The sequence below is a fragment of the Lepisma saccharinum genome, chromosome 1, assembly GCF_977018435.1.
Source record: "Lepisma saccharinum chromosome 1, izLepSacc3.1, whole genome shotgun sequence".
NCBI lineage: Eukaryota > Metazoa > Arthropoda > Insecta > Zygentoma > Lepismatidae > Lepisma > Lepisma saccharinum.
This window is the reverse complement of record NC_139229.1, coordinates 19170400-19193224: the sequence shown is the minus strand read 5'-3', so window position 1 is coordinate 19193224 and position 22825 is coordinate 19170400. Positions and strand designations below refer to the sequence as shown.

Here is a 22825-nt window from a genome sequence, read left to right as displayed (position 1 = left end):
ATAACGGACATTCTCAATCTGGGAAGGTAGAGGGGGCGGTATAAAATGTTAGCCCCTTTCTATCGGGGCCTGCAGATATTATTAACAGTTTTGTTATCATGGCACTTCCACTAATTGCTATGTATTAATAACAGTTGTAAACTTTAAAATATAGATACATCCGATTAAAAATTATTCATTAAACTTCCATAAAACAATACACTAAAATTTAACAAGAAAACGCTCTCCTAAAACATTTTCTTATGTTTTTTTTACGGTAGCAAACTAATGAATGAGAGACTCGTGGTCAATTCATGTTGTTTCATTTAGCTATTATCACAGTATTGTCTGTCGCTTTGTCACTTCTACTCCATCTACGTCTCATTTTTGTGCAGCCCTTAGGTAATAACCTAGGGTCCTAGGATAACCTAGTGGCAACACCCTCACTCCCCCTGTTCTCAGTAACGGACGGGTGCACTGAAAACTATCCGCCAGCGCCGATACAAATCTTCCGAACAACGGACAACCGTGGGAAGCAACAATGGCGATTTCTGAAACATTATTACAATATTGGGAAAAAATCTGTTTTCAGCGCGCATGGTTAGAAATTACCGTAAAATTTGCAATACCGTACCGTTAAAATTTAACAGCATGCCTGTTAATTTACAATAACGAGTCGCAACTGTTTATTTCTTCGTCACCTCTATCTGTGATGTTAACCCATTCAATGAAGGCCAAAAAAAGATACAGTTGACTCATTCTAATTCGAACTCCAATGGGCCACGAAAAAAGTTCGAATTACCGAGTAATTCGAATTAAATAGAGTCCATATTTTTACTTTACTGTACTATATTTTTAGAATACGAATCATAGTTACCGTTATCTATGTAATACTTTAATACGGCAGTTGGAAAATCCATTCCCATCGCATAATATAAGGAAACGCCACGTGATGGGTTTGTTTGTACTTAATCTTGCTCAGTGACGTCATTGGCGGTCTTAAATCATCGAGCCAGCAACCAAATATTAACAGGGTAGGAAAAAGTTTTTAAAAAAGTTATTAGAAATAAATCCTCGTAGTAATCCTCCACAAGAAGATACAGGGCTACACGAAATTCCAATTCTTAAGAATAAATCCGCTACTGACAAAATAGTCACAGTCCGGCTTCTTTAGTGGGAGCTGAGTGTTTGCAAATCCCATTACACATCCCAAGTAGTTAATTAATCCGCTCGGTTTTTAATTAGACTTTAAATTTAAAAAATCCTTCTCATTCTCTTCTTCGGTAGTCACCGTAGTATGCGAGAAATCAAGGTACGAGAAGGCATAGGCGAAGCCTCATAAGAGACCCGGAGGCCGGGCCTACCCTAATATATTTGCTTATTACGGATTATTTTATTACTTATAATTTCATTAAAAGACGCCTTAATACAAGAAAACTGAAATTCTAGGCCTTACGATAATTTCCACAAATTTCCATCCATGCCAGAGGCTCTTTCGTTCCATGTCGAGCCACTTCTCTGAGGGCCTCAGCTGGTCCCATAACATTCTATGTGATTCATGCGGGAAAGCATAATTTCAGGGGCGCATTCGCCCGAAATGGACACAGTGAGTCCGGCCTCACGCAGTGATGCCAACCCTAGCGTAATTGTGCTAAATGTAGTACAGTTTGACTAGCACCATTTGTTTGGGATAATGGTCAAATATAGCTTCATCTATAAACATGCGCCCCTGGGAGACAGATAAATTGAATTCAGAGGAATATATTTTGAAAAAATAAATTTATAAAAATCTTATTTGATCATTTCATCTGGTTATTATCATCTCTTATTTGTTTCAAACAAAAGGTAGCATACCGATCTAGCCACATCTGGTCCACCGTCTTCTTTTCATATTTTCTTTATGTTTCCTTACTTAGCTCACGAGGAACATTTTATTGAAGGAAATTGATAGAAACTTGGGGTCACAGATAAAACATGCCGCCGTCGTTTGTAGTCGTCGAATTTTCTCAAACTTTTTCAAGCGTTATATTGAACCAATTATATTGGTTAAACCATTGTAATTAATTTAATGGGGGAAAATTACCAATATTGTTTAACTAATCAACAACGCATGTTCACATCACAACTCTCCTCAAAGTAGATTCATAAAATGAACTTACGACCTAAGTCATCCGACACAATTTTGCATTTAGCAAAATTTAAGAGTTTAATGAGAACACTTTTCCTGATTGGGAGGTTGGCAACGCTGGACACACGGTACAAACTGGGCTTCACATATGTTTCTTGTCCAGCGCGGGGTGTCCAACGAGGGGAAAGGGGAGGTGAGGGTAGAATGGCAAAGACAACTTGTTCCGAGGGCGAAAAAATTGTTTCTATCCCAGTGTTCTGCGTTTTCGTTGGTTTCTCGATTTACTCCTGTTCCGTTGTTATTTCTTTGTTATATTTTATCTTTTTTTTCTTTTCGTCCATTTATTTTTTATTGTTCTTTGATTGATTTGTTGTTTTTTTACTTCGTTTTTTGTGCCACTTTTGGCTAATCTGCGAAGATAGGGAAGAGTGTTGATATGATGAAATTGGCGGACGGACACTCAGAAATATCCATGCCCAGGCCGAGATTCGAACCCAGGACCCCTGGCCTCGTAGCTCGATGTGCTAACCACTCCGCCACGAGGGTTCGCTTTCATTGTTGTGAACGTGAAGTGAGCAAGGGGAATAATGACTTATTACTCTGGAATGCTACAAAAACAAGCATAGAAGCCTATTACCGGGCATAGGAAGAAAGAAGGGGCATCGGAACATTAAGGACTGCCACTCGAATGACATCTAAACCATCAATTTACAATAAAATCAAGAAATACGATTTACGAGTTAGCACACATCAAGAGTTACTATACGTTGATAGATGCAAGAATATGTTGTTACATTTTCAAAAATTACTTTAAAGGTTATATTTTTTATATTTTAAAAAAGTCGCAGCCATAACAACACGAAATCACACCAGCGACACCACGTTTCGGCACTGCGAAAAGAACTTCTGTGACACGCTATAAAGAGAATAATAGACCAAAAGTGGTAGGGGCGATTTGAAGTTAGAAAAATACAAATAATATTTTGCTTTTCTTTTTGTATTCTTGTCCATATCCTTCCTTTTCCAATATCTCTCTCTCTCTCTCTCTCTATCTTTCTTTTCTCTCTCTCTCTCTTTCTCTCTCTCTCTCTCTTAAACTTGATTGATCGATTGATTTGGTTTAATTTACTTCGCTTTTCTGCCACTTCTGACTAATATCGAAGATGAGGATGATGATATGATGAAATTAATGAAGGGACACTCGCAAAGAGCACCCATGTTCAGATTGGGATTGAAGCCCGTTACCCTTGGCGTCGTTGCGGACTGTGATAACCATCATACGCTCATACAGAGAAAGAGAGGAAAAAAATATCACTTTCTTCTCCTCTCCACCCCTTTTCAAATTCTCCCTCTCCCTTTACTATAACAATAACAAGAGTAAGAAATTGAATAATGCAAATGCTCCGAGTTGGCCTCTGATCCTGAACCTCAACTACAGCGCCTTGAATAACGTAGTGTGGAAAACGGCACAGTTCTGCGCGCTCTGGCTGGTTCCACTCGAAAATGATCCGCTAGAGGCGCTGGTGTCGAACCCGGTGCTTGGTATTCGTCTGCTTATAATGGAAGTAAATGGAGTTTTCGCTGCAACGTCTGATTCTTTTACATGAAGCATTTCTATGAATATGATAATTGCTATGATATTTGGTGCAGTGGTCGCGAAGATATTAACGAACATTCTAGACAGTCGACCACGTCCTGTTATCGTCATACTTTAGTTAATAATACGGGAGAAAAAATACGCGTGGAATGCTCTTGGCAACTAAATTTTTGTGTATGAATTAGGTTCATTATTATTATCATCATCATCATTTCTTTTAAAGATATACACAATGAAGCATTTGTATTTTGGATATTTACTGTCTCTTTTCTTCCGCTTTAAACTAATCGCGGCGATGATGATAATGATGATTCCATGAAACGACAAGGGGAACCCCACAAAACTTTCTTATTGCCATCGACATGAGTGTAAGGAAACTTTCAAACCAATAGGACAAGCGAAACGGGATGTTCACACTGTCACACTAGTGACACACACTTCCAGACTGTAAAATAGCATTCATTGCACATGAGGGTCCAAACAGCAAACGACACGTTCATATGGCGTATTCGCGTGATACTTGTTACTTCGGTCGGAAAGCTCCCTAAAGGAAGGGTGCTCAGACCGAAGCGACGCGCTACATGGGGAGTTCCCAACTAAGTGACAAGCGACATGGTGCCTTCAGTCTATTGGCAAGCGTTCGCTGCTAATTATGCGAACAACAGATAGGCGACACGGAAAACCGCACATTACAACAACAGATCTAGGCGACACGATAAGTCACACGTGTCGCTTTGTCGCTTGTGCGTCGCTCAAACTGGGCCATATCCTCAATAGCTTGCAACATGTTGCCGTGGTTTGTTGTTCACGCATGCGCGATGCAATGAGTGTCTTGCTTTAGGGAGATTGTGCACCAAAGCGACAAGGGGCCCGCGACACTTATCTCTTGAGGATTTCACCAATCGAACGCTGGCCTGTGCTTCCCATCATGCCGCTACGATGTGAAATGTTGCTCTTGATTGGCTCGTTTCCAAGCAACATGTGTCGCTTCGGTGTGAAACTTACCTTGGACCGAAGGACCCGTGTCGCTTTGGTGTGAAATCCTCGTATTGTTTGTCGCGTGTCGCTTTGGTCTAAAATCTCATTGAGGAAACGGTGCAGTCAGAGCTTGTGTCCCTACGGTTCGAAAGGCTGCATTGATTACTGACTGCTCGCTTCCAAGCGACACTTGTGGTTTGTCGCCTCGGTATGAAATATCTCTCAGGATACTATTTATATTCTAATAACATAGAAAAATAAAACTCTAGTACGCCATCCAACACCTGGCGTCCGGAATCACTTTGCGATGTTTCTTCTTGTGTTACGCATGCTATTTATTTATTAATTTTATTTTACTTTTCTTTCCAAATTAATGTCATTTCGTGACTGCAAATCACTCCACAAATATAACTGTTTCCATCAATTCACGTACCGCCTTTCAAGACAAACAAATCTACGTAATATATTCCAAAAACTAACAAAGCCGCATTACTTTCATAAGAAAATTAGCACCGACATTGATCGCACTGCCATCTATGTTTCTCATCCGTCTGGGGAACCAGTTTCTTGGGTCGTTTTCCACACTACGTTATTCAAGGCGCTGTACCTCAACGAATAGTCGGCGCCGCTGCGGTCACGTGAGGTTGTTGGGCTCCCAGCAGTCATCACGGCAGCGTCGGCATTTGAGCTTCAGACCCAGGATGGCTGGATTTTATTACCCCAGTTATTCTTCATTTTATCCTGTGTGTGTGTGTAACATGAAATATATTCTCCGAAAGCTCATCTTTCCATTGATGTATTGTACGATACACATCACGATTTTGTTTCATAACTGCTGTCACGCTTTTAAAAGTTGCTCCTTGCGATGGAAAATCCAATACTATAGCATAGGAAAATACCACGTAGCGGGTTTGTTTGGACTCAAACTTGCTCAGTTGTCTGCTGGTGACGTCATCACTAATATGGTCCATTCACCATCGTGTTAAAATGCAAATAACTGGTATTGTTTGAACATTCCTCATGTGCTGTTGGAAAGTAATGGTGTGGATAAATACTTTTCAAAGAGGGCCATAGTCCACCCACGTGATCCTGTATGGCGACTCTCCTCTTGAGGGACCAACTTTCGGCCATGAATCTATGGGACATTTCGAACTTTCAGCATTGAATTTAAGGGAGATTTAGTCGCTACATTTTTTTTCGCATTTCTTAGCGGTGCGGTATTACTCCAGCAAATGTCTATGGAATGGATAATATTAAACAAAATAACTAATTTACATTTTATATAATATAACAATAGAGAATACAAATTTACAAATTTTCATGTTTCTTAGTTCCAACCCATATGAACTTGCCCACTACTGCTGCAGAACTAAGCATAAATCAACTACTGGAAGATATGACGTCACTTCCGCCCACCAAAGGATAAACGTGCAAGGTCTTGCAGTATACTTGAATTCTGTATGGCTAGGAATGAGTTACAATTTCGCCATCTTGGTTGTTAATGATATATACGGGAGAAAGAGAATACCAATACGGGAGCCGGGAGAATTTTTAACAAAATATCCTTAATACAGGAGATCCCGGGAAATACGCGAGTGTTGGTCACCCTACCCCCCTCTGTCTTTGTCACCCTTTCCCGGGCTGGCGCTGACATACCGCTGCGAGGCTATTGGCCTGCAGGCTCATAATTTGTTGGGAAAATCCCGGATTTCCGTTCCAGACCACGAAGCTCGAACGTACCTGGAAATGAACACTCCCTCCCCATCTCGACCAATGGCGATTTCCATCCCGAGTCATTAGAGAGAAACAATCTAGGTATTTGGCCAGAACAACTCTTGTATTAGGTTACAAGGTTCATTGATTAACGGGGATGGACGTATTTTTTGAGGCGGGTGAGGAGGCGGTGCTTTCGGACTCCGGAAATAATCTCATAGCCTGTCCGGTTCTTGTAATCCAATGATTGCTTTGCAATGGGCACTGAATCTAAATGTTGCAATCCTGTTTGAACTACGTACCACTTGCAAATGCAAGAGTAAAAATGAGTTTGTACGTGCACCATTGAATTATATGACGATTTCACGACCCAATTTCCTTCTTTGGCGTAGGTAAAGTTATCCCTTGCACAATACAACATGCCATGAAAGCGTACGGCGGTGATGTGATCAGCACCACACTTCTGTCGCCATTAAGCCCAAATAACGATTTATTCCGTAGAGGCTGGGTGAACCTCGGAGCCGCTCCTTGCAGGAACATTGTTGAAAAAAATCCCCATCTGAAATCTAGCACCCAGCAAATCGAACCAGAGTTCCTCATGCCAGCCAGACGTCACACCGTCTGGATCACCGCGGCTCTGCACTTATATTAGCCGCCTATGTATAAAAAAAATGTTGTGTTGTTCTTATGTCAGTTTCTTTGTCTTTCTCTCGTTCGCTCAGTGTCGGATCAAAAACCTTTCACTGTCCTTTCCCTCTCCCTCTGGTCAGGGGGGTGGATAGGGCGCTTTGGCCGGAGGGGGCATAGAGATTTTGCCTTCGGGTCATTCCTGCCCTGGCCTGTTGCCAAGTATCCATCTCTCGTGTAAGCCACCAGAACGAAAATATTCGTGTAAAGGGCGTATTTAGGCTTACCCAGCTGCCTAGGGAGGCAAATTTGAAATAGCCTTTAAGCTAGGACGTGTCATTATTACTTTATTTATTTAAGTAGGGATTTAAGAGTACAATCCTGTAGCAAGGCAATATTTATCATCAAATCAGAGACCTTTAATTCCTTAAGCTATAAACCAGTAAATAAGCATTTTTCATCATTAAATCCGTTCAAGTCGTTGCCTTGTAATCAAGGGGTCCCTGGTTCGATACCCGATGGTGGCACGTTACATTGCACAGTGCTTCGGATCCCACTTGAAACTGTATGTCCATTTCCAATTAGTCTATTTGTGTATTAAGTGTGCTTAAAACAACAATTAGAACAAACAAATCCCTTCAGTTTAAAACTATTTACGTATCTTCCTTCATTCTATAATGAAAGTTATTTTCCACTACTAGGTTGTGTCCGAATCGGTATCTGCTGCTACCTAAAGCACAGCTCCGCTCACTGAACCCCGTCCGAATCCGTGGCATAGGTGGAGTTAAGCTTAATGCCCATTCAGACACGGACAAACGTGGCAACAGACGCGATTCAGGCGTCTCAATGGGCGATAACCTGCAGACTTCTGGCACGGAAATTCCTACTTCGGTTCTGAGCGTTTCCTTGTAGTGGGCGTGACACCATTTGATTTCAATAGAAGCAGACAACAGAAGTTCTGTTGTCGCGTTTCTCCATGTCTGGTGGGCGTTAAGCTTTAGAGGGGAGAGGTGGAAGGCGCGACAAGTTCACGCTTCAACTCGCTGTAACACTACGCAAAGCGGCAATATTGCAACGTTTCTTGAATAGACGATCTAATTAGTGCTACTTGAATATTTTATCGGAAACACTGAATTAAGAAACATTGTAAAAGAATAAATCAAATGCCTCATTTGCAATTTAAGTAATAACTAGTTGAAAAGCATTGTGTTGTTTGATTGGTGTCTGTCTTCCGTTTCCGTATTGTGCACCTGCGTTCCAGAACGCTGTGAGTGACGTTCGAACTGACACCTGGCGGGAAAAGTGGCAACTGTACTGCTAGGCAACATCTCGATTCGACTGCACAGAAAAGCGACGGGAAGGGACGTAACGGGGCGCTTACGGATTCGGACATTTGCCTCGTAAACGGAGTAACGAACATGTGTTAAAAAATGGTTTCTTGAAGCACTGCACTCATTTAAAGCAAAGCTTCTAGTACTTTGTATTAATTTCCAGGCCTAACTTGACCATTGGTACCATACGGAACTTTGAACATCTCGTTGCAATTAGTTCAAGAATCGATTATGAAAATCTATTATTTTCTTAACACACACACACATTCTACATGGAAAATCATACCACCACACTTTAGTTTTGGGGAGGTTCAGTCATTAGTTCCATGCGATGAAGGGAAAATTTGAAGCCTGGTACGAAATTTGAGGTCTACAAGCTGGAAATTTTCTCAGGAAGATTTCCATTTTGTTTTCTGTCCTCTCTGTGTCCCAGAGCCACAAAGAAACGAAAGACGGCTCTTCTAATTAAGCAGCAGGTGGAAGCGGGCTCCACAAAGGAGAGGGACGCAGCCTCCATAGAAACCGACGCAAAGCCAGATGGGGAAGGAGGATCCGTCGCGGTTTCGGACGAAGAGGACGCAATCTCGTTTCGACGGTGGACGCTGGTCCATTGCGGACGGTGTCGCGCGGGAAGATTATCTCATTGTGAAATGAGGGGGGAAAGGAGGGAGAGGCGGCGACCTCCATTCTCTAGGAGAAAAGGGTACCTTCACGTGCAATTTCCGCCTGGGTGACCCGAAGCGTGTGAGTGCACCATTTCAGATTTTTCTTTTTCATCGGCGATTTCCGAATCGAACCGTTGGTGTCGAACGGTTGCTTCACGCTATGAACATTTTCTGCATGTGCTTTTTAGAAGGGTCGTCAGAACAACCGCGAGAGGGATTAAGTGCGAAACTGACATTTTCTCGGTTAATCCGTTTCGCGGTTGTTTCGTTCGCGTTCGATCCGTTTCGCGGTTGTTTCGTTCGCGTTCAATCCGTTTGACGCTTAATCCTTTCGCTCTTGTTCCATTCGCGCTTAGACCGTTCCGCTCTATTTCCTTTCACGCTTATTCCAGTATTCTGTTCAATTTTGGTTTCGCGCTTAATCCGTTTCGCGGATGTTCCTTCTCGCGCTTTTTCCAGTGTTCAATTTTGACTTCGCGATTAATCCGTTTCGCTATTCTTCCTTTTGCGCTTATTTCTGTATTCAATTTTGATTTGTCGATTAATACGTTTCGCTGTACTTCTTTTCGCGCTAACTCCTTCGCGTTTATTCCGTTCGCTTAATCCGTTTCGCTTTTAACCTTTTCGCGCTTGTCCCTTTGCGTTCATTCCGTTCAGGCTTGTTCAATTTCGTTATTGTTCTTTTCGCGTTTAATCCTGTGTTACGTTTCGCGTTATTCCACCAACCCTTTCAGAATTATAACGAGTTTTTTGTTATTTTTCGTCTCCGACATCCGCCGCGGATGTCGGAGACATCCCTTTAAAGAACAGCAAATGTTTACAAACCTTGTTTCCAGGGCTATTATCCAGCCGACAGAGTGTAGTCTACTTCTACAGAGTATCCCCTTACATTCGCTACGAGACTCGGCGGCAAGCGGCCCGGCGTCAGCGCTTGTATTTCCTGGTGAACGGGGTCCGCGATAGCCGCTAGAGTGGGCTATTAAAATTACAGTTTTCATATTGTGTAATAACCTTGACTACAGAAGGTGTTGAAAATGATGTCCCTCTGCTGCAACACATTCCTGGCATCTCCGAAGGAAATTGGAATTTACACGTGCAAGTTCGTCTACTGTTATTCTCCCGATTTCTCGTACAATACTCTCTTTTAACTCACGGTTGGTGTGCGGATTGTCTTTGAATACTTTATTTTTTAGATTTCCCTATTTTTATTTCCACTTTTATTCAGAACTAACCCTGTTACTCTAAACTTTTTTACGAGGTTTAATATATTGGTCCTATGTGGAACGGGAACACCAGGAAATTTCGTTGCAAAACGTCGTCGCACTTCTCCACAATTCCTCTTTCCGAACCCGAAGTAACACTCGACAAGATAGATCCTTTGTTGTAATGTAAACTTTTGTGGTGCCATATTAAGCCACAATCTTCAACATACGGACACGACACAACACAACTTCCGAGGAAGGATTATACTGGCGTCAGTCTGCAACGTTAACAGAAAGGGAAAGAGAGCGAAGGCAGGGAGAGCGAAAAATACAGACTGTAGTGTGCGACTGTCGCGGACCTGTTCACCGGGAAAGACAAGCGCTGACGCCGGGCCGCTTTCCGCCGAGTCTCGTAGCGAATGTCAGGGAATGCTCTGTATAACTCTTCGTAGCTGGAGGAGATAACTAGCTGTACCTCTTCACCTTAAAGTCCTTGGAAACTGAATTCCTACGAGGCATCTGCAGCTTCTCTAGTAAAATAGAGAAGAATGTCCCCCCCCTTCAATGGGTTAGTGGTAACGTCATTGCCTTTTAATCAAGGGGTCACAGGTTCGATCCCCGGTGAGGGCACATAATAGTTCGGTTTCACTTTAAAGTGGGCTAAAAACAAAACTCAAACTCAAATCTAGAAACGGTGAAGGTAAAGTTGTTCCTCCAGCCGTGCTATGAAGAACTATACTGTATCAGACTCTACACTTCTTGGTCTAGGCCATAATGGAGATGTTGTAGGCAACACCACGCTCTACCTGCATATACAGTCGCCGGCAATAAAAAGGGGACACCTAGATCCTGAAATATCCTCTTCCCTGCAAAGCGTTTTGTGTGTTGCCTAACTATACGGCAGTCGCAGAACCTGCCATTGAAAATTTCCTATTAAAGTCCACTTATCGCCGTAGAGTTAGGCAACACACATAACGCCTTGCAAGAAATCGAATATTTCAGGATCTAGGTGTACTATTTTTATTGCCGGTGACTGTACCTCCCAGGGTTGTCCTCAGGTAACTGCTGACGACAGGTTTTTCATTGGTTTTGGTCTCCTATTTTGAATCATATCAGCTTGGAGGGGTAAATCTGTAAGATATGAATATTATAAATGCTTCCATGACACCTTACATCTGCCACTATCGCTGGTGCACTTTTTCTCGGAGTGACCTAGTGACCCGCACCTAAAACCACGCGAGGAATCCGCGTGGTGTTGGAAACGCTGGAGGGTAGGAAGGAAAATGCAATGGAAGGGGAAAAAAATTCCATGCTCCCCAATTTCGCAGCTATATGTCGAGACGTTCCCGAATTCCCCACAATCCCTCACGGCCGACCTGAGTAATTTCCATTCCTCAAAAAAACTCCAATCCCACTCGCCCCTTTCTTTTCTTCCATCTGCATTACCATTCTGTGCATTTGAGGCATGCCGATGAATTAAAGAGACGAATCTTTGATGCTTTCAACACCTACGGCGGCTTACCGTACTTTTTTCGTACCCTTAGCAGAAGCTGATTTGATTTCGTAATGGCATCATTTCATAGGCCCAAATGCACGTGTTTGTGTATATATGTGTGTGTGTTTTGACAAATTGGTCGTTTCGGGGAACTAGAATACACACCTTTACACCAAATCGGCTCTGGGGAGCTTTTCTTGGGTCCCCGGGAAAAAAATCATCCAAAATCAAGCTAAGGAAAAAATATATTAAATAATGCCCTTGTATAATTTTGAGTTGATTCTGGAAAGTTCCCCAAATGATGGAAAATTTTCATAAAAGGTGTGTGAAAAGTAGTTCCCATAAAGCATTCCAGGTGGCAGCACAAATGCAAAACTGTGTGAGATTTGCCAGCAATGTGTAAGCCCAGCTTATGTTCTCGGACCTATAGACGGTGAGAAAACTATGTAGGCTACAAAATAAGAGGATCGCCGAAATAAGGCGGCCTTACAAGTTTCCCGATTTCAAAATTTTGCAAACCTCTGTGTGTGTGTGTGTGTGTTGTGTGTGTGTGTGTGTGATGGTGTGTGTGTGTGTGTGTGTGTGTGTTGTGTGTGTGTGTGTGTGTGGTTACAAGAGAGCTCCTGCAAAATAAAATAACCAACACCTTGCCAGTTCATTTATATGATGTACGTACTCTGTTGTTCCTAACTTGATTCTCTGAAGATTCAAGTTTGTGAATAGATGCAGCTCTCACAACCAGTTTCTACCTTTTAATCCAGATCTGCAAATTATGCCCAGTTAAATAGTGACAGTTTGATAAAATGAATCTTCTTTTCGCATTACTTGATCTGACATTGTTTATTACGTTCTTCTTTCAACACAAGAAATGTGACACAAGATTTGTGCTCTCATATGCTAATGCACCAAATATTCGTAAATACTGGTTATGTAAATATTTTCTTAACCCCCCCCCCCAAAAAAAAAATAAAGACGAGTTATGTATCAATTGAGTTATTTGTTTAGTCTTTTTTGTGTACATGTATTTTTGTTCCACAATTTTTGAAAGTGTCATCAAACGTTTACTATCTGGCTTGTGGATCAAGATTTACGAGTTAAAATGTGACTGAACTGTTCTAAGGTTATTAAATGAAAAGTAAAACATTAATGTGTGACTCAGAACTTGAAGAATGAAAGAATAGAGTCTTCAAGAGCGACCTTAAACTTACGGTGTCAGACATTGTATAACAACAAGAAATAAGTATGTAAAGTTAGTGTGACTCTCACAAAAACAGTTGTACTGCGAGTGAATCGAGGAAGAGAAAATTTACTAAATCTATTTCATTACAAACCAACAAAAATATTAAGTTAATCTTTTTCACGGGACTCGGCGACGTTTACACTTTTCTTACTTTTTCCTTTGTACCCAGCCCCCCTCCCCAATCACAGCTATTGCTACGCACGGGAAAGAAAGAAGGAGGTATAGCCTTTTATTACTGCTAAATCTGGTAAGAGTAGGAATAATGTGCCGACGGTGTGTGTTTTCGGAAGGTGCCGAGTAGAAGCATCGGGAATTTACCCGGTGTCCGAGTAGGCAGTCCAGCTCAGGGTGCGAAATCATTTAAGACTGGCGGGGGGGGAGAAAGATCTTAATCTATAACCCCCTTCCCCAAAAACATACATATAAATTATACGATATACATATTTATGTTATTAAAAGTAAAAATAAATTACTAAATTAAAATATATTATAATTATTATTATTATTATTTACACAAAAAGAAAGACATTTGTTACTTTTAAATATATCAGATATTATAAAGTAGCAAACTAATTCCTTTATTAACTGGTTAAAGATGTTAATAAATTATGAAATAGTTGAAGTGGTTTTATTATGTATAAGTTTTTTTATTAAGTTTTTGCTATATTTATATATTAATATAAATCAATTAGATTTCATAGTTGTTATTGTTTTACATTCTTGTTTTACTTTTATTGTGCGTATTGAGATGTCTTGAGAGAGAAAAAGCATTGAACACTCACAACTACACTAACTTGTGTATGTATTCGATATCACACCCGTACCCAGGGGAGGGGCCACGGGGGTCATGGCTCCCCCTCGAACTATGAAATATTTAAATTCAACCTTAAAAAAACTACGAAAAATAAAATCGACGATTTTTTAAATTTTGAAAAAAAATTCAATATTTTCCCTGCATAAATGAATGTGTTTGTTGTGTAGAGAGGCTGGCTGCAGAAGTATGCAATATTGGGTAGTTTTAGTTTTATAACATTTGATGCAAGGCTAACACGAATGCAAGACTATTATAAGTATGAAATCTTATTGATAATTAACAGAAAGCAAGAATTAAACAAATTCTAACACTTATTAAAAACACTTAAGTATCTTAACTATTTTGTGATCTTCTCTCTCTCTCACACACACACACACACACACACATACGTACATACACATATTCATATAACACAATTTCGGATCTGACCCCTCCCTCAAAAAAATCCTGGGCACGGGCCTGTTCGATATTATTCTTAGTACCCCCCCAGTATTTGGGACCCTGCCAGCCCTGTATCTCTCTTTTATTTATTACGAAGATCTGACCTGTCTATCTTTAAATTCACATCCCCCTCTCACAGATCGAAAACTCTGGAGAAACTTCTATACAAAATGAAAGCGTATAACCTTGTTGAGGATTCAGAACTGATTGAATGAAAGAGAAAACCTTGACAAGGAATTAAGAACTTGCGGACTGAAAGAGTACAATACAAAACTTGACGAGCGATTCAGAACTTAACGAATGAAAGAGAAAACCTTGACAAGGAATTAAGAACTTGTGGACTGAAAGAGTACAATACAAATCTTGACGATCGATTCAAAACTTAAGGAATTAAAGAGAAAACCTTGACAAGGAATTCAGAACTTACGGACTGAAAGAGTACAGTACAAATCTTGACGAGCGGTTCAGAACTTAACGAATGAAAGAGAAAACCTTGACAAGGAATTCAGAACTTACGGACTGAAAGAGTACAATACAAATCTTGACGATCGACTCAGAACTTCCGGACTGAAAGAGTACCTTGACGAGCGATTCAGGACTTAACGAATGAAAGAGAAAACCTCCTTGACGAAGAATTCAGAACTTATGGACTGAAAGAGTACAATACAAATCTTGACGATCGATTCAGAACTTAACGAATGAAAGAGAAAACCTTGAAGAAGAATTCAGAACTTAGGAAATATAAGAGTGACTTAGAACTTGAAATATCTTCATAATTTACTTAGAAACTAAAGAGTAAGATGGCGACTAGACTCGCAACTTCCGAAATGAAGGCAAAGAGATATTGATGGCTAGTTCAGAATCGATAAAGCCATACTAAAACTTTGATGAATGACCGACAAGAACGAAGAGTAAATCTGTGTTCAACAATTTCATAGATCGGCAAGAGATTTAAACATCTCCGTAACATCTGAACGATCGGCTATTAAGAAGTTAATATTCAACCACACATATTTCATTCATGAAAATTGTGAGTTGAGAACACGCGAAAAAAGATGATTGGTTGTTGCTTCACAGCAGCGAACTAAATTGCTTTCCAGTAAGCTGGCCTTCACCTCACCCCTCTCCAGAGAGAAATCTTGGCTGCTCTGTTTGATATTCCCCGGGGGCTTCAGTAACTCTCCTCGCTAATTTCCAAATAGGCTATCAGGAAACCAGGGTTATTACATCCTCGGTCCCCTGGCTTCTCCAAAACACCGAATCTTTCCGTGCGCTCGATTTAATTGCGACGCTAAATCAACAGAGCGTAACCCAGTTTGCACAGCCATAATGTATTAGGCAGGATAGTCTGGTTGTTAACACGCTTCGTCCCAGGCACTTATCACGCCGCAAAAGAGCCTCGAGATAGACTTTGCTTTGGCTGGCCACGAAGAGACGATTTTTTCAGTCTGCGAACTTACCATAGCAAAATATTTGCAGGATTCCTAAACTCGACGGTTTATTGACGCAGCAACCATTGATTCAATCTGGACCACCCTTATTAATTTCTTCCGTTTCACTTCCATACAGGGTGGTTATAAGTTATTTAACACATTTCAAGAATGGATAAAAAAGAACAAAGTAAAGTACTCATTTAGTTTTTTTTCTCTTTAATAGAAAGTGTAGAACAGTTTTATGTACAATAAGCTCAGCATCCCACCACTTTAAATAACCAACTCCCTGGCCACCTTGATCACCCGATGTAACTCCTCTGGATTTCATTCTTTGGAGGTTTGTCAAAGCCAAACGAAAGTTAGTGACACTGATGAACTATAAATAAGTAAAGTCACTGCAACGTAACACAGAATTCATTACCGCCTGGATATTTTACGTACCACACAAGGAGCTCATGTGAAAGTTATTTAAAGTGATTGGATGTTGCACATCTTGTAAATAAAACGGTTCAACTTCGTCTATTAAAGACAAAAAATTAAATGTGTGTACTTTCCTTTGATCTTATTTTAATCATCCTTGAATTCTGTTCAATAATTTATAATCACCCTGTGTTATTCCTCCGATCTTCATCTAAAAACTTTACTTCAGTCCCTTACCATTAGGTTTCTCAGTAAGCCTTCTGCAAAATTGTCTTTCCTCTCCCATACGTGCCTCTCCATTGAAGTTGCCTTGATTTAAATATTCCAATAATATTTCGTCATGGATACATACATATTGTGTAATCCATCTTTAAATTAAATTAGTTAATTTCTAATTATTTTTATTTGTTTATGCAACGGATGCCTTGGAGGATATTGTAGGAATTTAGGAAATTGATCGCCCGTAAACTTGAGATCTAAAAATTCAGCTTTCCCTGATTGGTTTCGGGTTGTGCCCAATTAACATTGTACTTTTTCCTTCTCTTTCAGCTCGTGGGTTTGGCATGCGGGTAGTTGGAGGGAAAACTGGATCAGATGGAAGACTCTTTGCCTACATCGTGTGGACGGTACCAGCGGGTCCCGCAGAAAAAGCTGGACTCCAACAAGGTGATAAGGTATGTAACAATTGTTATTAAGTGTTTACGACAATGAGTTTACCGTTTTTTGAAAGCACAGCCTATTCTGCTGAAGGCAGTAGTGTAAAATAATGTTTGTTACCTCCTATATTTTCAGGTGTTGGAATGGAACGGCGTCTCTCTAGTGGACAGAAGCTTTGAAGAAGTGTGTGCTGTGATGGATCGAACTGGCGACGTGGCTGAACTCGTGGTGGAACATGCAACTGATTTGTGAGTATTCCAAGTGGGGGCTCAACTCCTGGAGAGTATGTAACTGATTTGTGAGTAACTAAGTAGGGCTGGTGTCCTGGTAGAAAATTCAGCTGATTGTGAGTATAGAAGTAGGCTGAACTCCTCGTGGAACATCTATCTGATTTGTGAATATTGCAAGTAGGCTGAATTTCTGGTGGGGCATTGACTGATTTGTGAGTATAGAGAGCAGGTTGAACTCCTCGTGGAACGTCATCTGATTTGTGAGTTTAGCAAGTAGGTTAAACTCCTCATGGAACATCCAATGATTTGTGAGTATAGCAAGTATATAGAATTCCTGATGGAGCATTTGACTGATTTGGGAGTATGCCAAGTAGGTTTAACTCCATTTCTGTGTGAAAATTTCGTGTGAATGCTCTGTTTCAAGGGAAAATACTTTCTTCTTAACTAATTTAATAAGAGTTGAGTAAGTTAGTCATAGAAAGTAACACGTAACAGTTGCCGTCTCTCTCTTCCTTTCTCAAATTCTCCCTCTCTCTGTCTCTTCGCCAAGTCATTTCATTTTCTTTGTTTCTCTCATCGCTCCTCTCTCTTCCTCCGTCTTTCCTTTCTCTTTCTTTCTCCGTCCCTAAACAACACAACAAAATATGTTTCGTCCTGCCACTCAAATTCTCAATTCTGAATTTATGAAAGTAACGCAAGGTAACAAAATACCTCCACACTCTTGTAGTTTCGGCAACGCACTACAAACGCAGGTACTGAAAACGTTACGCGTTATCTTCCCCATCATTGTTATAAATTTCAATTTTTCAAGACTCAAACCACTAGAAAAGCTACTCTCATTAATTTTTGGTACAAAATATTACGTAAAGGAAATTTCCAGATATTTTATGTATGTTGTATATTTCAATTATAATTCTTGGAATTAAATCTGTTTCTAATTTATATATGACACACATAGTCTGAGCAACTTAATTAAGTTTGCCCTCGAATTATGGTTTAATTTATTAATTCACTGTGTCAAAGTCTCAAATGATTTCGTAGTCTCAAATGAGTTGATCAGTTGAGTTAGTATGTGCCTGCTTTTGAAAGTACTGTTTCCATGTTAAGTATTTAGTTTTTATTATCGTTGTCTAATAAGTTACAGTGTTCATAAATAAGTTTCGTTATTGTATTATTATGTCAGTATAACGATTCAAGAATTAAACATTATTATCCTTAGTTCCATCCTTCCTCCAGGGGTCACGGGTTCTAATCCCTGCATGGGTGTTTGTAAGTGTCCATTCATCATTTTCATCATATCATCACTCATCCCCATACTTGCAATTAGCCAAAAGTGGCAGAAAAGCGAAGTAGAATGAACCAAATCAATGAAAACAATCCATCCTTCCTAATACTATTATATTCAGTAAGTGTAGAGTGTGAGGCAAATCTTTGCCATTTCTCTGCAGACCGACAGCCTGAGGTAGATAGCCACCATCACTTGCCTTTGCAGGTAGAGTTAAACAGTTTGATTGTGTGTGTTCTCTTAAGGAATTCCTTATTTAATGTTGCAATTCATTTTCTCTTCTCTTTTGTTTTTCAGGAGAGCATGTGACCTGATCGATGATCAAAGTGCCTTGGTTTCAGAGCGACGAAAAAGCGTTGTGCCGCCAACGGATACGTTGGGTTTGCAAGGTACGTGCCAGAAATAGTTGTAAGAAGTAATTAAGCTCATTAACTGGTTCTTAAAGTAGGACCCCCGCAGTACAGTACAGTCGATCTTTCAGTCGACTCTCCTCCCCCCCCCCCCACTGAAAATTGATATCGTTAATTTAAAACTACGTAGATAAAAGCAAAAAACTTTTTTTTTACAGTCGATACAGAGAAAGTTAGCTTGTTAGATAGTTAGATCGAAAATGTTAGTGCAAAATGCAGTAACAAGTTTCATTTTATATAATCTACAAATAATCCAAATAATATATGATTGATTGGTTTATTTGCTTTATTTTACTTCGCCTTTTGTGCCACTTTTGGCTAATTTGCGAAGATGGGGATGATAATATTCATGAATGGACACTCGCAAACATCCACGCCCAGGCCGGGATTCGAACCCGAGACCCCTGGCGTCGTAGCGCGATGTGCTAACCACTCCGCCACGGGGACCGGCCCAAAGAATAAATGGTTCCATGAGTTTTCAAAATTCCAAAAGTGAGATTTTTAAGTATGACACAATCTAAACTTTATGACTAAAATTTCCTCATAACTTCCAAAGTTAATAACAAAATAGAATAACTATGCATTTCAATATATCAACCGTTTGAAATGCAAATTAATAATAAGTCATGGTGAATCGAATAGAAGAATCTTGTTTATAATAATTATTATTATTATTTTATTATTTCGACTATTCAATTTAGTGTCAACTGTCTGACTGGCCCTACAAAAATTTCTGGCAATGCCTTTATTTCTGTTCAGGACGCGAGGGAATTCATTTGGGGGGGGTGAAGGATTCAGAGTCTGGAGACGACAGTAAGGCAAGAGAAGTGGAACAAATTTTTAAATGAGTCCTGGGACCGTAAGGAAAATGATACGACGATTGCAATCTGAGGAACGTAACGGTACAAATTATATTCTTCCAGAGCAATTGGAAAAACGAGGCTGCATGTCCATTGGACTCTGATGAAATAAAACACGCGAACCTAAAGTTTGATTTAAATGTCGATGAATGCCTCTGATAAGCAATTAATTAAAAAATCATTTGCTTGGAATTTGAGGCAATGAAAGGGAGCAATTTGATTTGGTTGATTTAGTCAACATCATATGTTTATTTTATTAGATTCATTGAATTTGTGCAGTATTTACCTGAAATGATAGAGGAGAATCACGGAGAAGCCTCAGGCAGAATAATTTTATGAAAGAGTGCGCTTATAAGAGGAATGCTATAGCATTCTTTATTTCCGTTGACCCATATCCATGGGTATGGAAATCGTCATATAACAATACATACAGTAATAAAATATTAATACAATTATAGACAAGAATTACAGCAATGATTTGAAGAACTTCTACATGAAGGAAATCCAAATAAAGGAAGAATACACTGTGGGAATGAAATTACATACAATATTTAAGACGAGCACAATAATAAGAGAAGATTTTTTTAGTGTAAAAATAAAATGTAAAGGTAAATATGTAACTTATACAACATGGAAGAATGCAATATATATACAGAACCGATTAATGATCATTTAGGCGCAATAATAGCATATAGTGAATACTTCGTACATGATCCTATAATTCCATTTTCTGTACAATCGAACTCTCTTTGTTGACAATTTATGTAATTTAATATTTACAAATTTAGAAATTCATTTATTGAATAAAAACAATGTCGTAATAAGAATTATGTTAATTCTGTCTTAAATTGGGTACTTGATTCCATTGTTTTCATGTGATCAGGTAATTTATTATGCAGGTGATACCTACGAATTTAGGACCTTTTTCAAGAAGAGTGGTATTATGAGTTTGTATAACCAGATTGTGATTTTTTCTTGTGTTGTATTGATGTAGTTCCTTAACGCCCACCATCCACACGTAGACAAACTGTTTAACGCACTCGCCTGGTGTGAGCGGTGGTGCATTGAATTCTCGTTGAGAGTCCCAAAATTTCAGTGTTAATCGAACACAGCCACTTTTATTTGTTTTTTACTTATTTGAAACGTAGAAGTAGAGCGCTCCGTGTTTATAAATATAGTTAGCCACGGCAATTGACTCGATAAGATGACAACGCGTCATCCAGTGAAAAGCCGCTTGGCCTTAGCCTGTCGTTTCACAGCCACAAGTTCTCCAAAAACGTTGTTTTCTACCTAATGTATGCAACAAAGTAACACAGGGACATTGACAATCTTCCAACCACTTCTCGCCACTCACACTAGTTCCCCCTTTGACTAGGGATGGCCAAACGGATTACATTGTTACGGATCTGGATCCGGATCTGGATCCGGGTCTGAAAGTTTCGGATCTGGATCCGGATCCGAAAGTTCCGGATCTGGATCCGGATCCGAGAGTTCCGGATCCGAAAATTTCCGATCCGGATCCGGGTCTGAAAGTTTCGGATCTGGATCCGGATCCGGATCCGAGAGTTTCGTATCTCAATCCCATTATAATATTACCACATCTTAAAAGGTATTATGATCTTCGATTACAAAGAAATTTTTCATTAGTTAGTCCTACAAGAATTTTTTTCAAGTGTTGTTCCTAAAATACTTTGCTACGCATCGGCTAACACACTCGTGCACACATGTCAGAGGTGATTTTGTAAATGCCATTGAAACGAATATGTATTCATGCGAATGTATTGGAAATGAAAACACACATAAATGTGAGACATTCCATTCCAGGATGAAACTTTTAACACATATAACAAGATAGAAATGTTATACAAAAATTATACAATTGTTCTACAGTTACAGTTTTACAAATTAAAATAAAACATTATAATATATGCAGTGTTATATAATTACAAAGTATAAGACTAACAAGGGAGGTTATCAAAGTGTCCCCCTCCGATTTTCATGAAACGTCGCAGGTGTATAGAGGGGCCCAAAGGAAGAAATATGTGTTTTTTTGTTTCGACTAAAAAACTGTTTTAGGGGGCAAAACCCGCCTCAAATGTCAAGATGAGGACAAATTGACGTGGGGATCATCTGACCCCTGTGTCCCCCTCCGATTCCCATGAAATTTGACAGGTGTATAGAGAGGCCCTATGCCCCTTGTTTATTTCTATGCCATATTTACGTGGTTTCGGGGTCAGATCCCCACTTCGATTTCTCCTCATCTTGACATTTGAGGGGGGGCCTCTATACACCTGTCAAGTTTCATGGAAATCGGAGGGGGAGACTTAGACCTCCCTTGTAAGTGTATTAATTAATTATAAATCGCGCACGCACACACACACTATATATATATATATATATATATATATATATATATATATATATGTGTGTGTGTGTGTGTGTGTGTGTGTGTGTATGTATGTATATTTTATATATATATGTATATTAACAGGTAACAGTATGTTATGAACACATTCTTACTTTCCAAAGAAGCGTATGTGGGATGGCAAAACGGATCCGGATCCGAAAGTTCTGGATCCGGATCCGGATCCGAAAAATCTTAGGCCATCCCTACCTTTGACCCAGCTAGTCAGTCCTATCTAAGCCTGGCATCTATGTAACAGTCCAGGCCAAGTGTTCTCAGATCTTGAGAATTATTCCAAGGCTGATGTTTTGTTCTTTTAATTTTCTTGGTTCTTCTTACATATTAACTCTCACTTATATACTCACTAAATGCTGGGTGCAGTAATGTCCCTGCTTCTTTAAGTGCACATTTTAGGAGAGATCTCTTGTAGTTTCCATTTGCATTCCTTTGGATGTACTTGCACTTAAACTAAATATTCCGTGGCGGCGATTAGAGTGGGTAGTTGCCCCCCTCCCACACTCTTTGTCACTTTTGCCCCCGCACTATGCTAAACCTTATATACGAGGGAAAGTAAATTGTCTTTGCGCCCTAGTTTTTGGCACCTTGCCCCTCTAGTTTTGGAACCCAATCGTCGCCACTGTATATATGTATTAATAATTCATTTAATTCAGCAAAGTAACACAAAATCACGGTTGCCACTGCCATTTACTATTTTTTCGGAAAACGACAAAAGTTTCGTTACTTTACTGATAGACTTCAAAGCAATGTCCAACCTGTGGAGTGTGAAGACTTCTAGACAGAAGGAACGTATACCAAAATATAAAAATAAGTGTTTGAAAAGTTATATTTTAAAACTAACTGATTTACAGTTACTTGGTTCAAAAAGTGATTGAGTTACAGTTATTGAAAAGTAGGT

The 22825-nt window shown here is 39.8% G+C and overlaps 1 protein-coding gene across 1 annotated transcript in view; it reads left to right on the top strand.

The window, feature by feature from the left end:
- The window catches only part of Fife (regulating synaptic membrane exocytosis protein fife), a 428989-nt gene that overhangs the window by 367980 nt on the left and 38184 nt on the right, over positions 1–22825 (top strand). The window contains exons 10-12 of the mRNA XM_083129431.1: positions 16613–16737; positions 16856–16968; positions 18533–18624. Of these exons, the coding sequence (XP_082985557.1) occupies positions 16613–16737; positions 16856–16968; positions 18533–18624 (330 nt within the window). The remainder of the gene's footprint in view (positions 1–16612; positions 16738–16855; positions 16969–18532; positions 18625–22825) is intronic.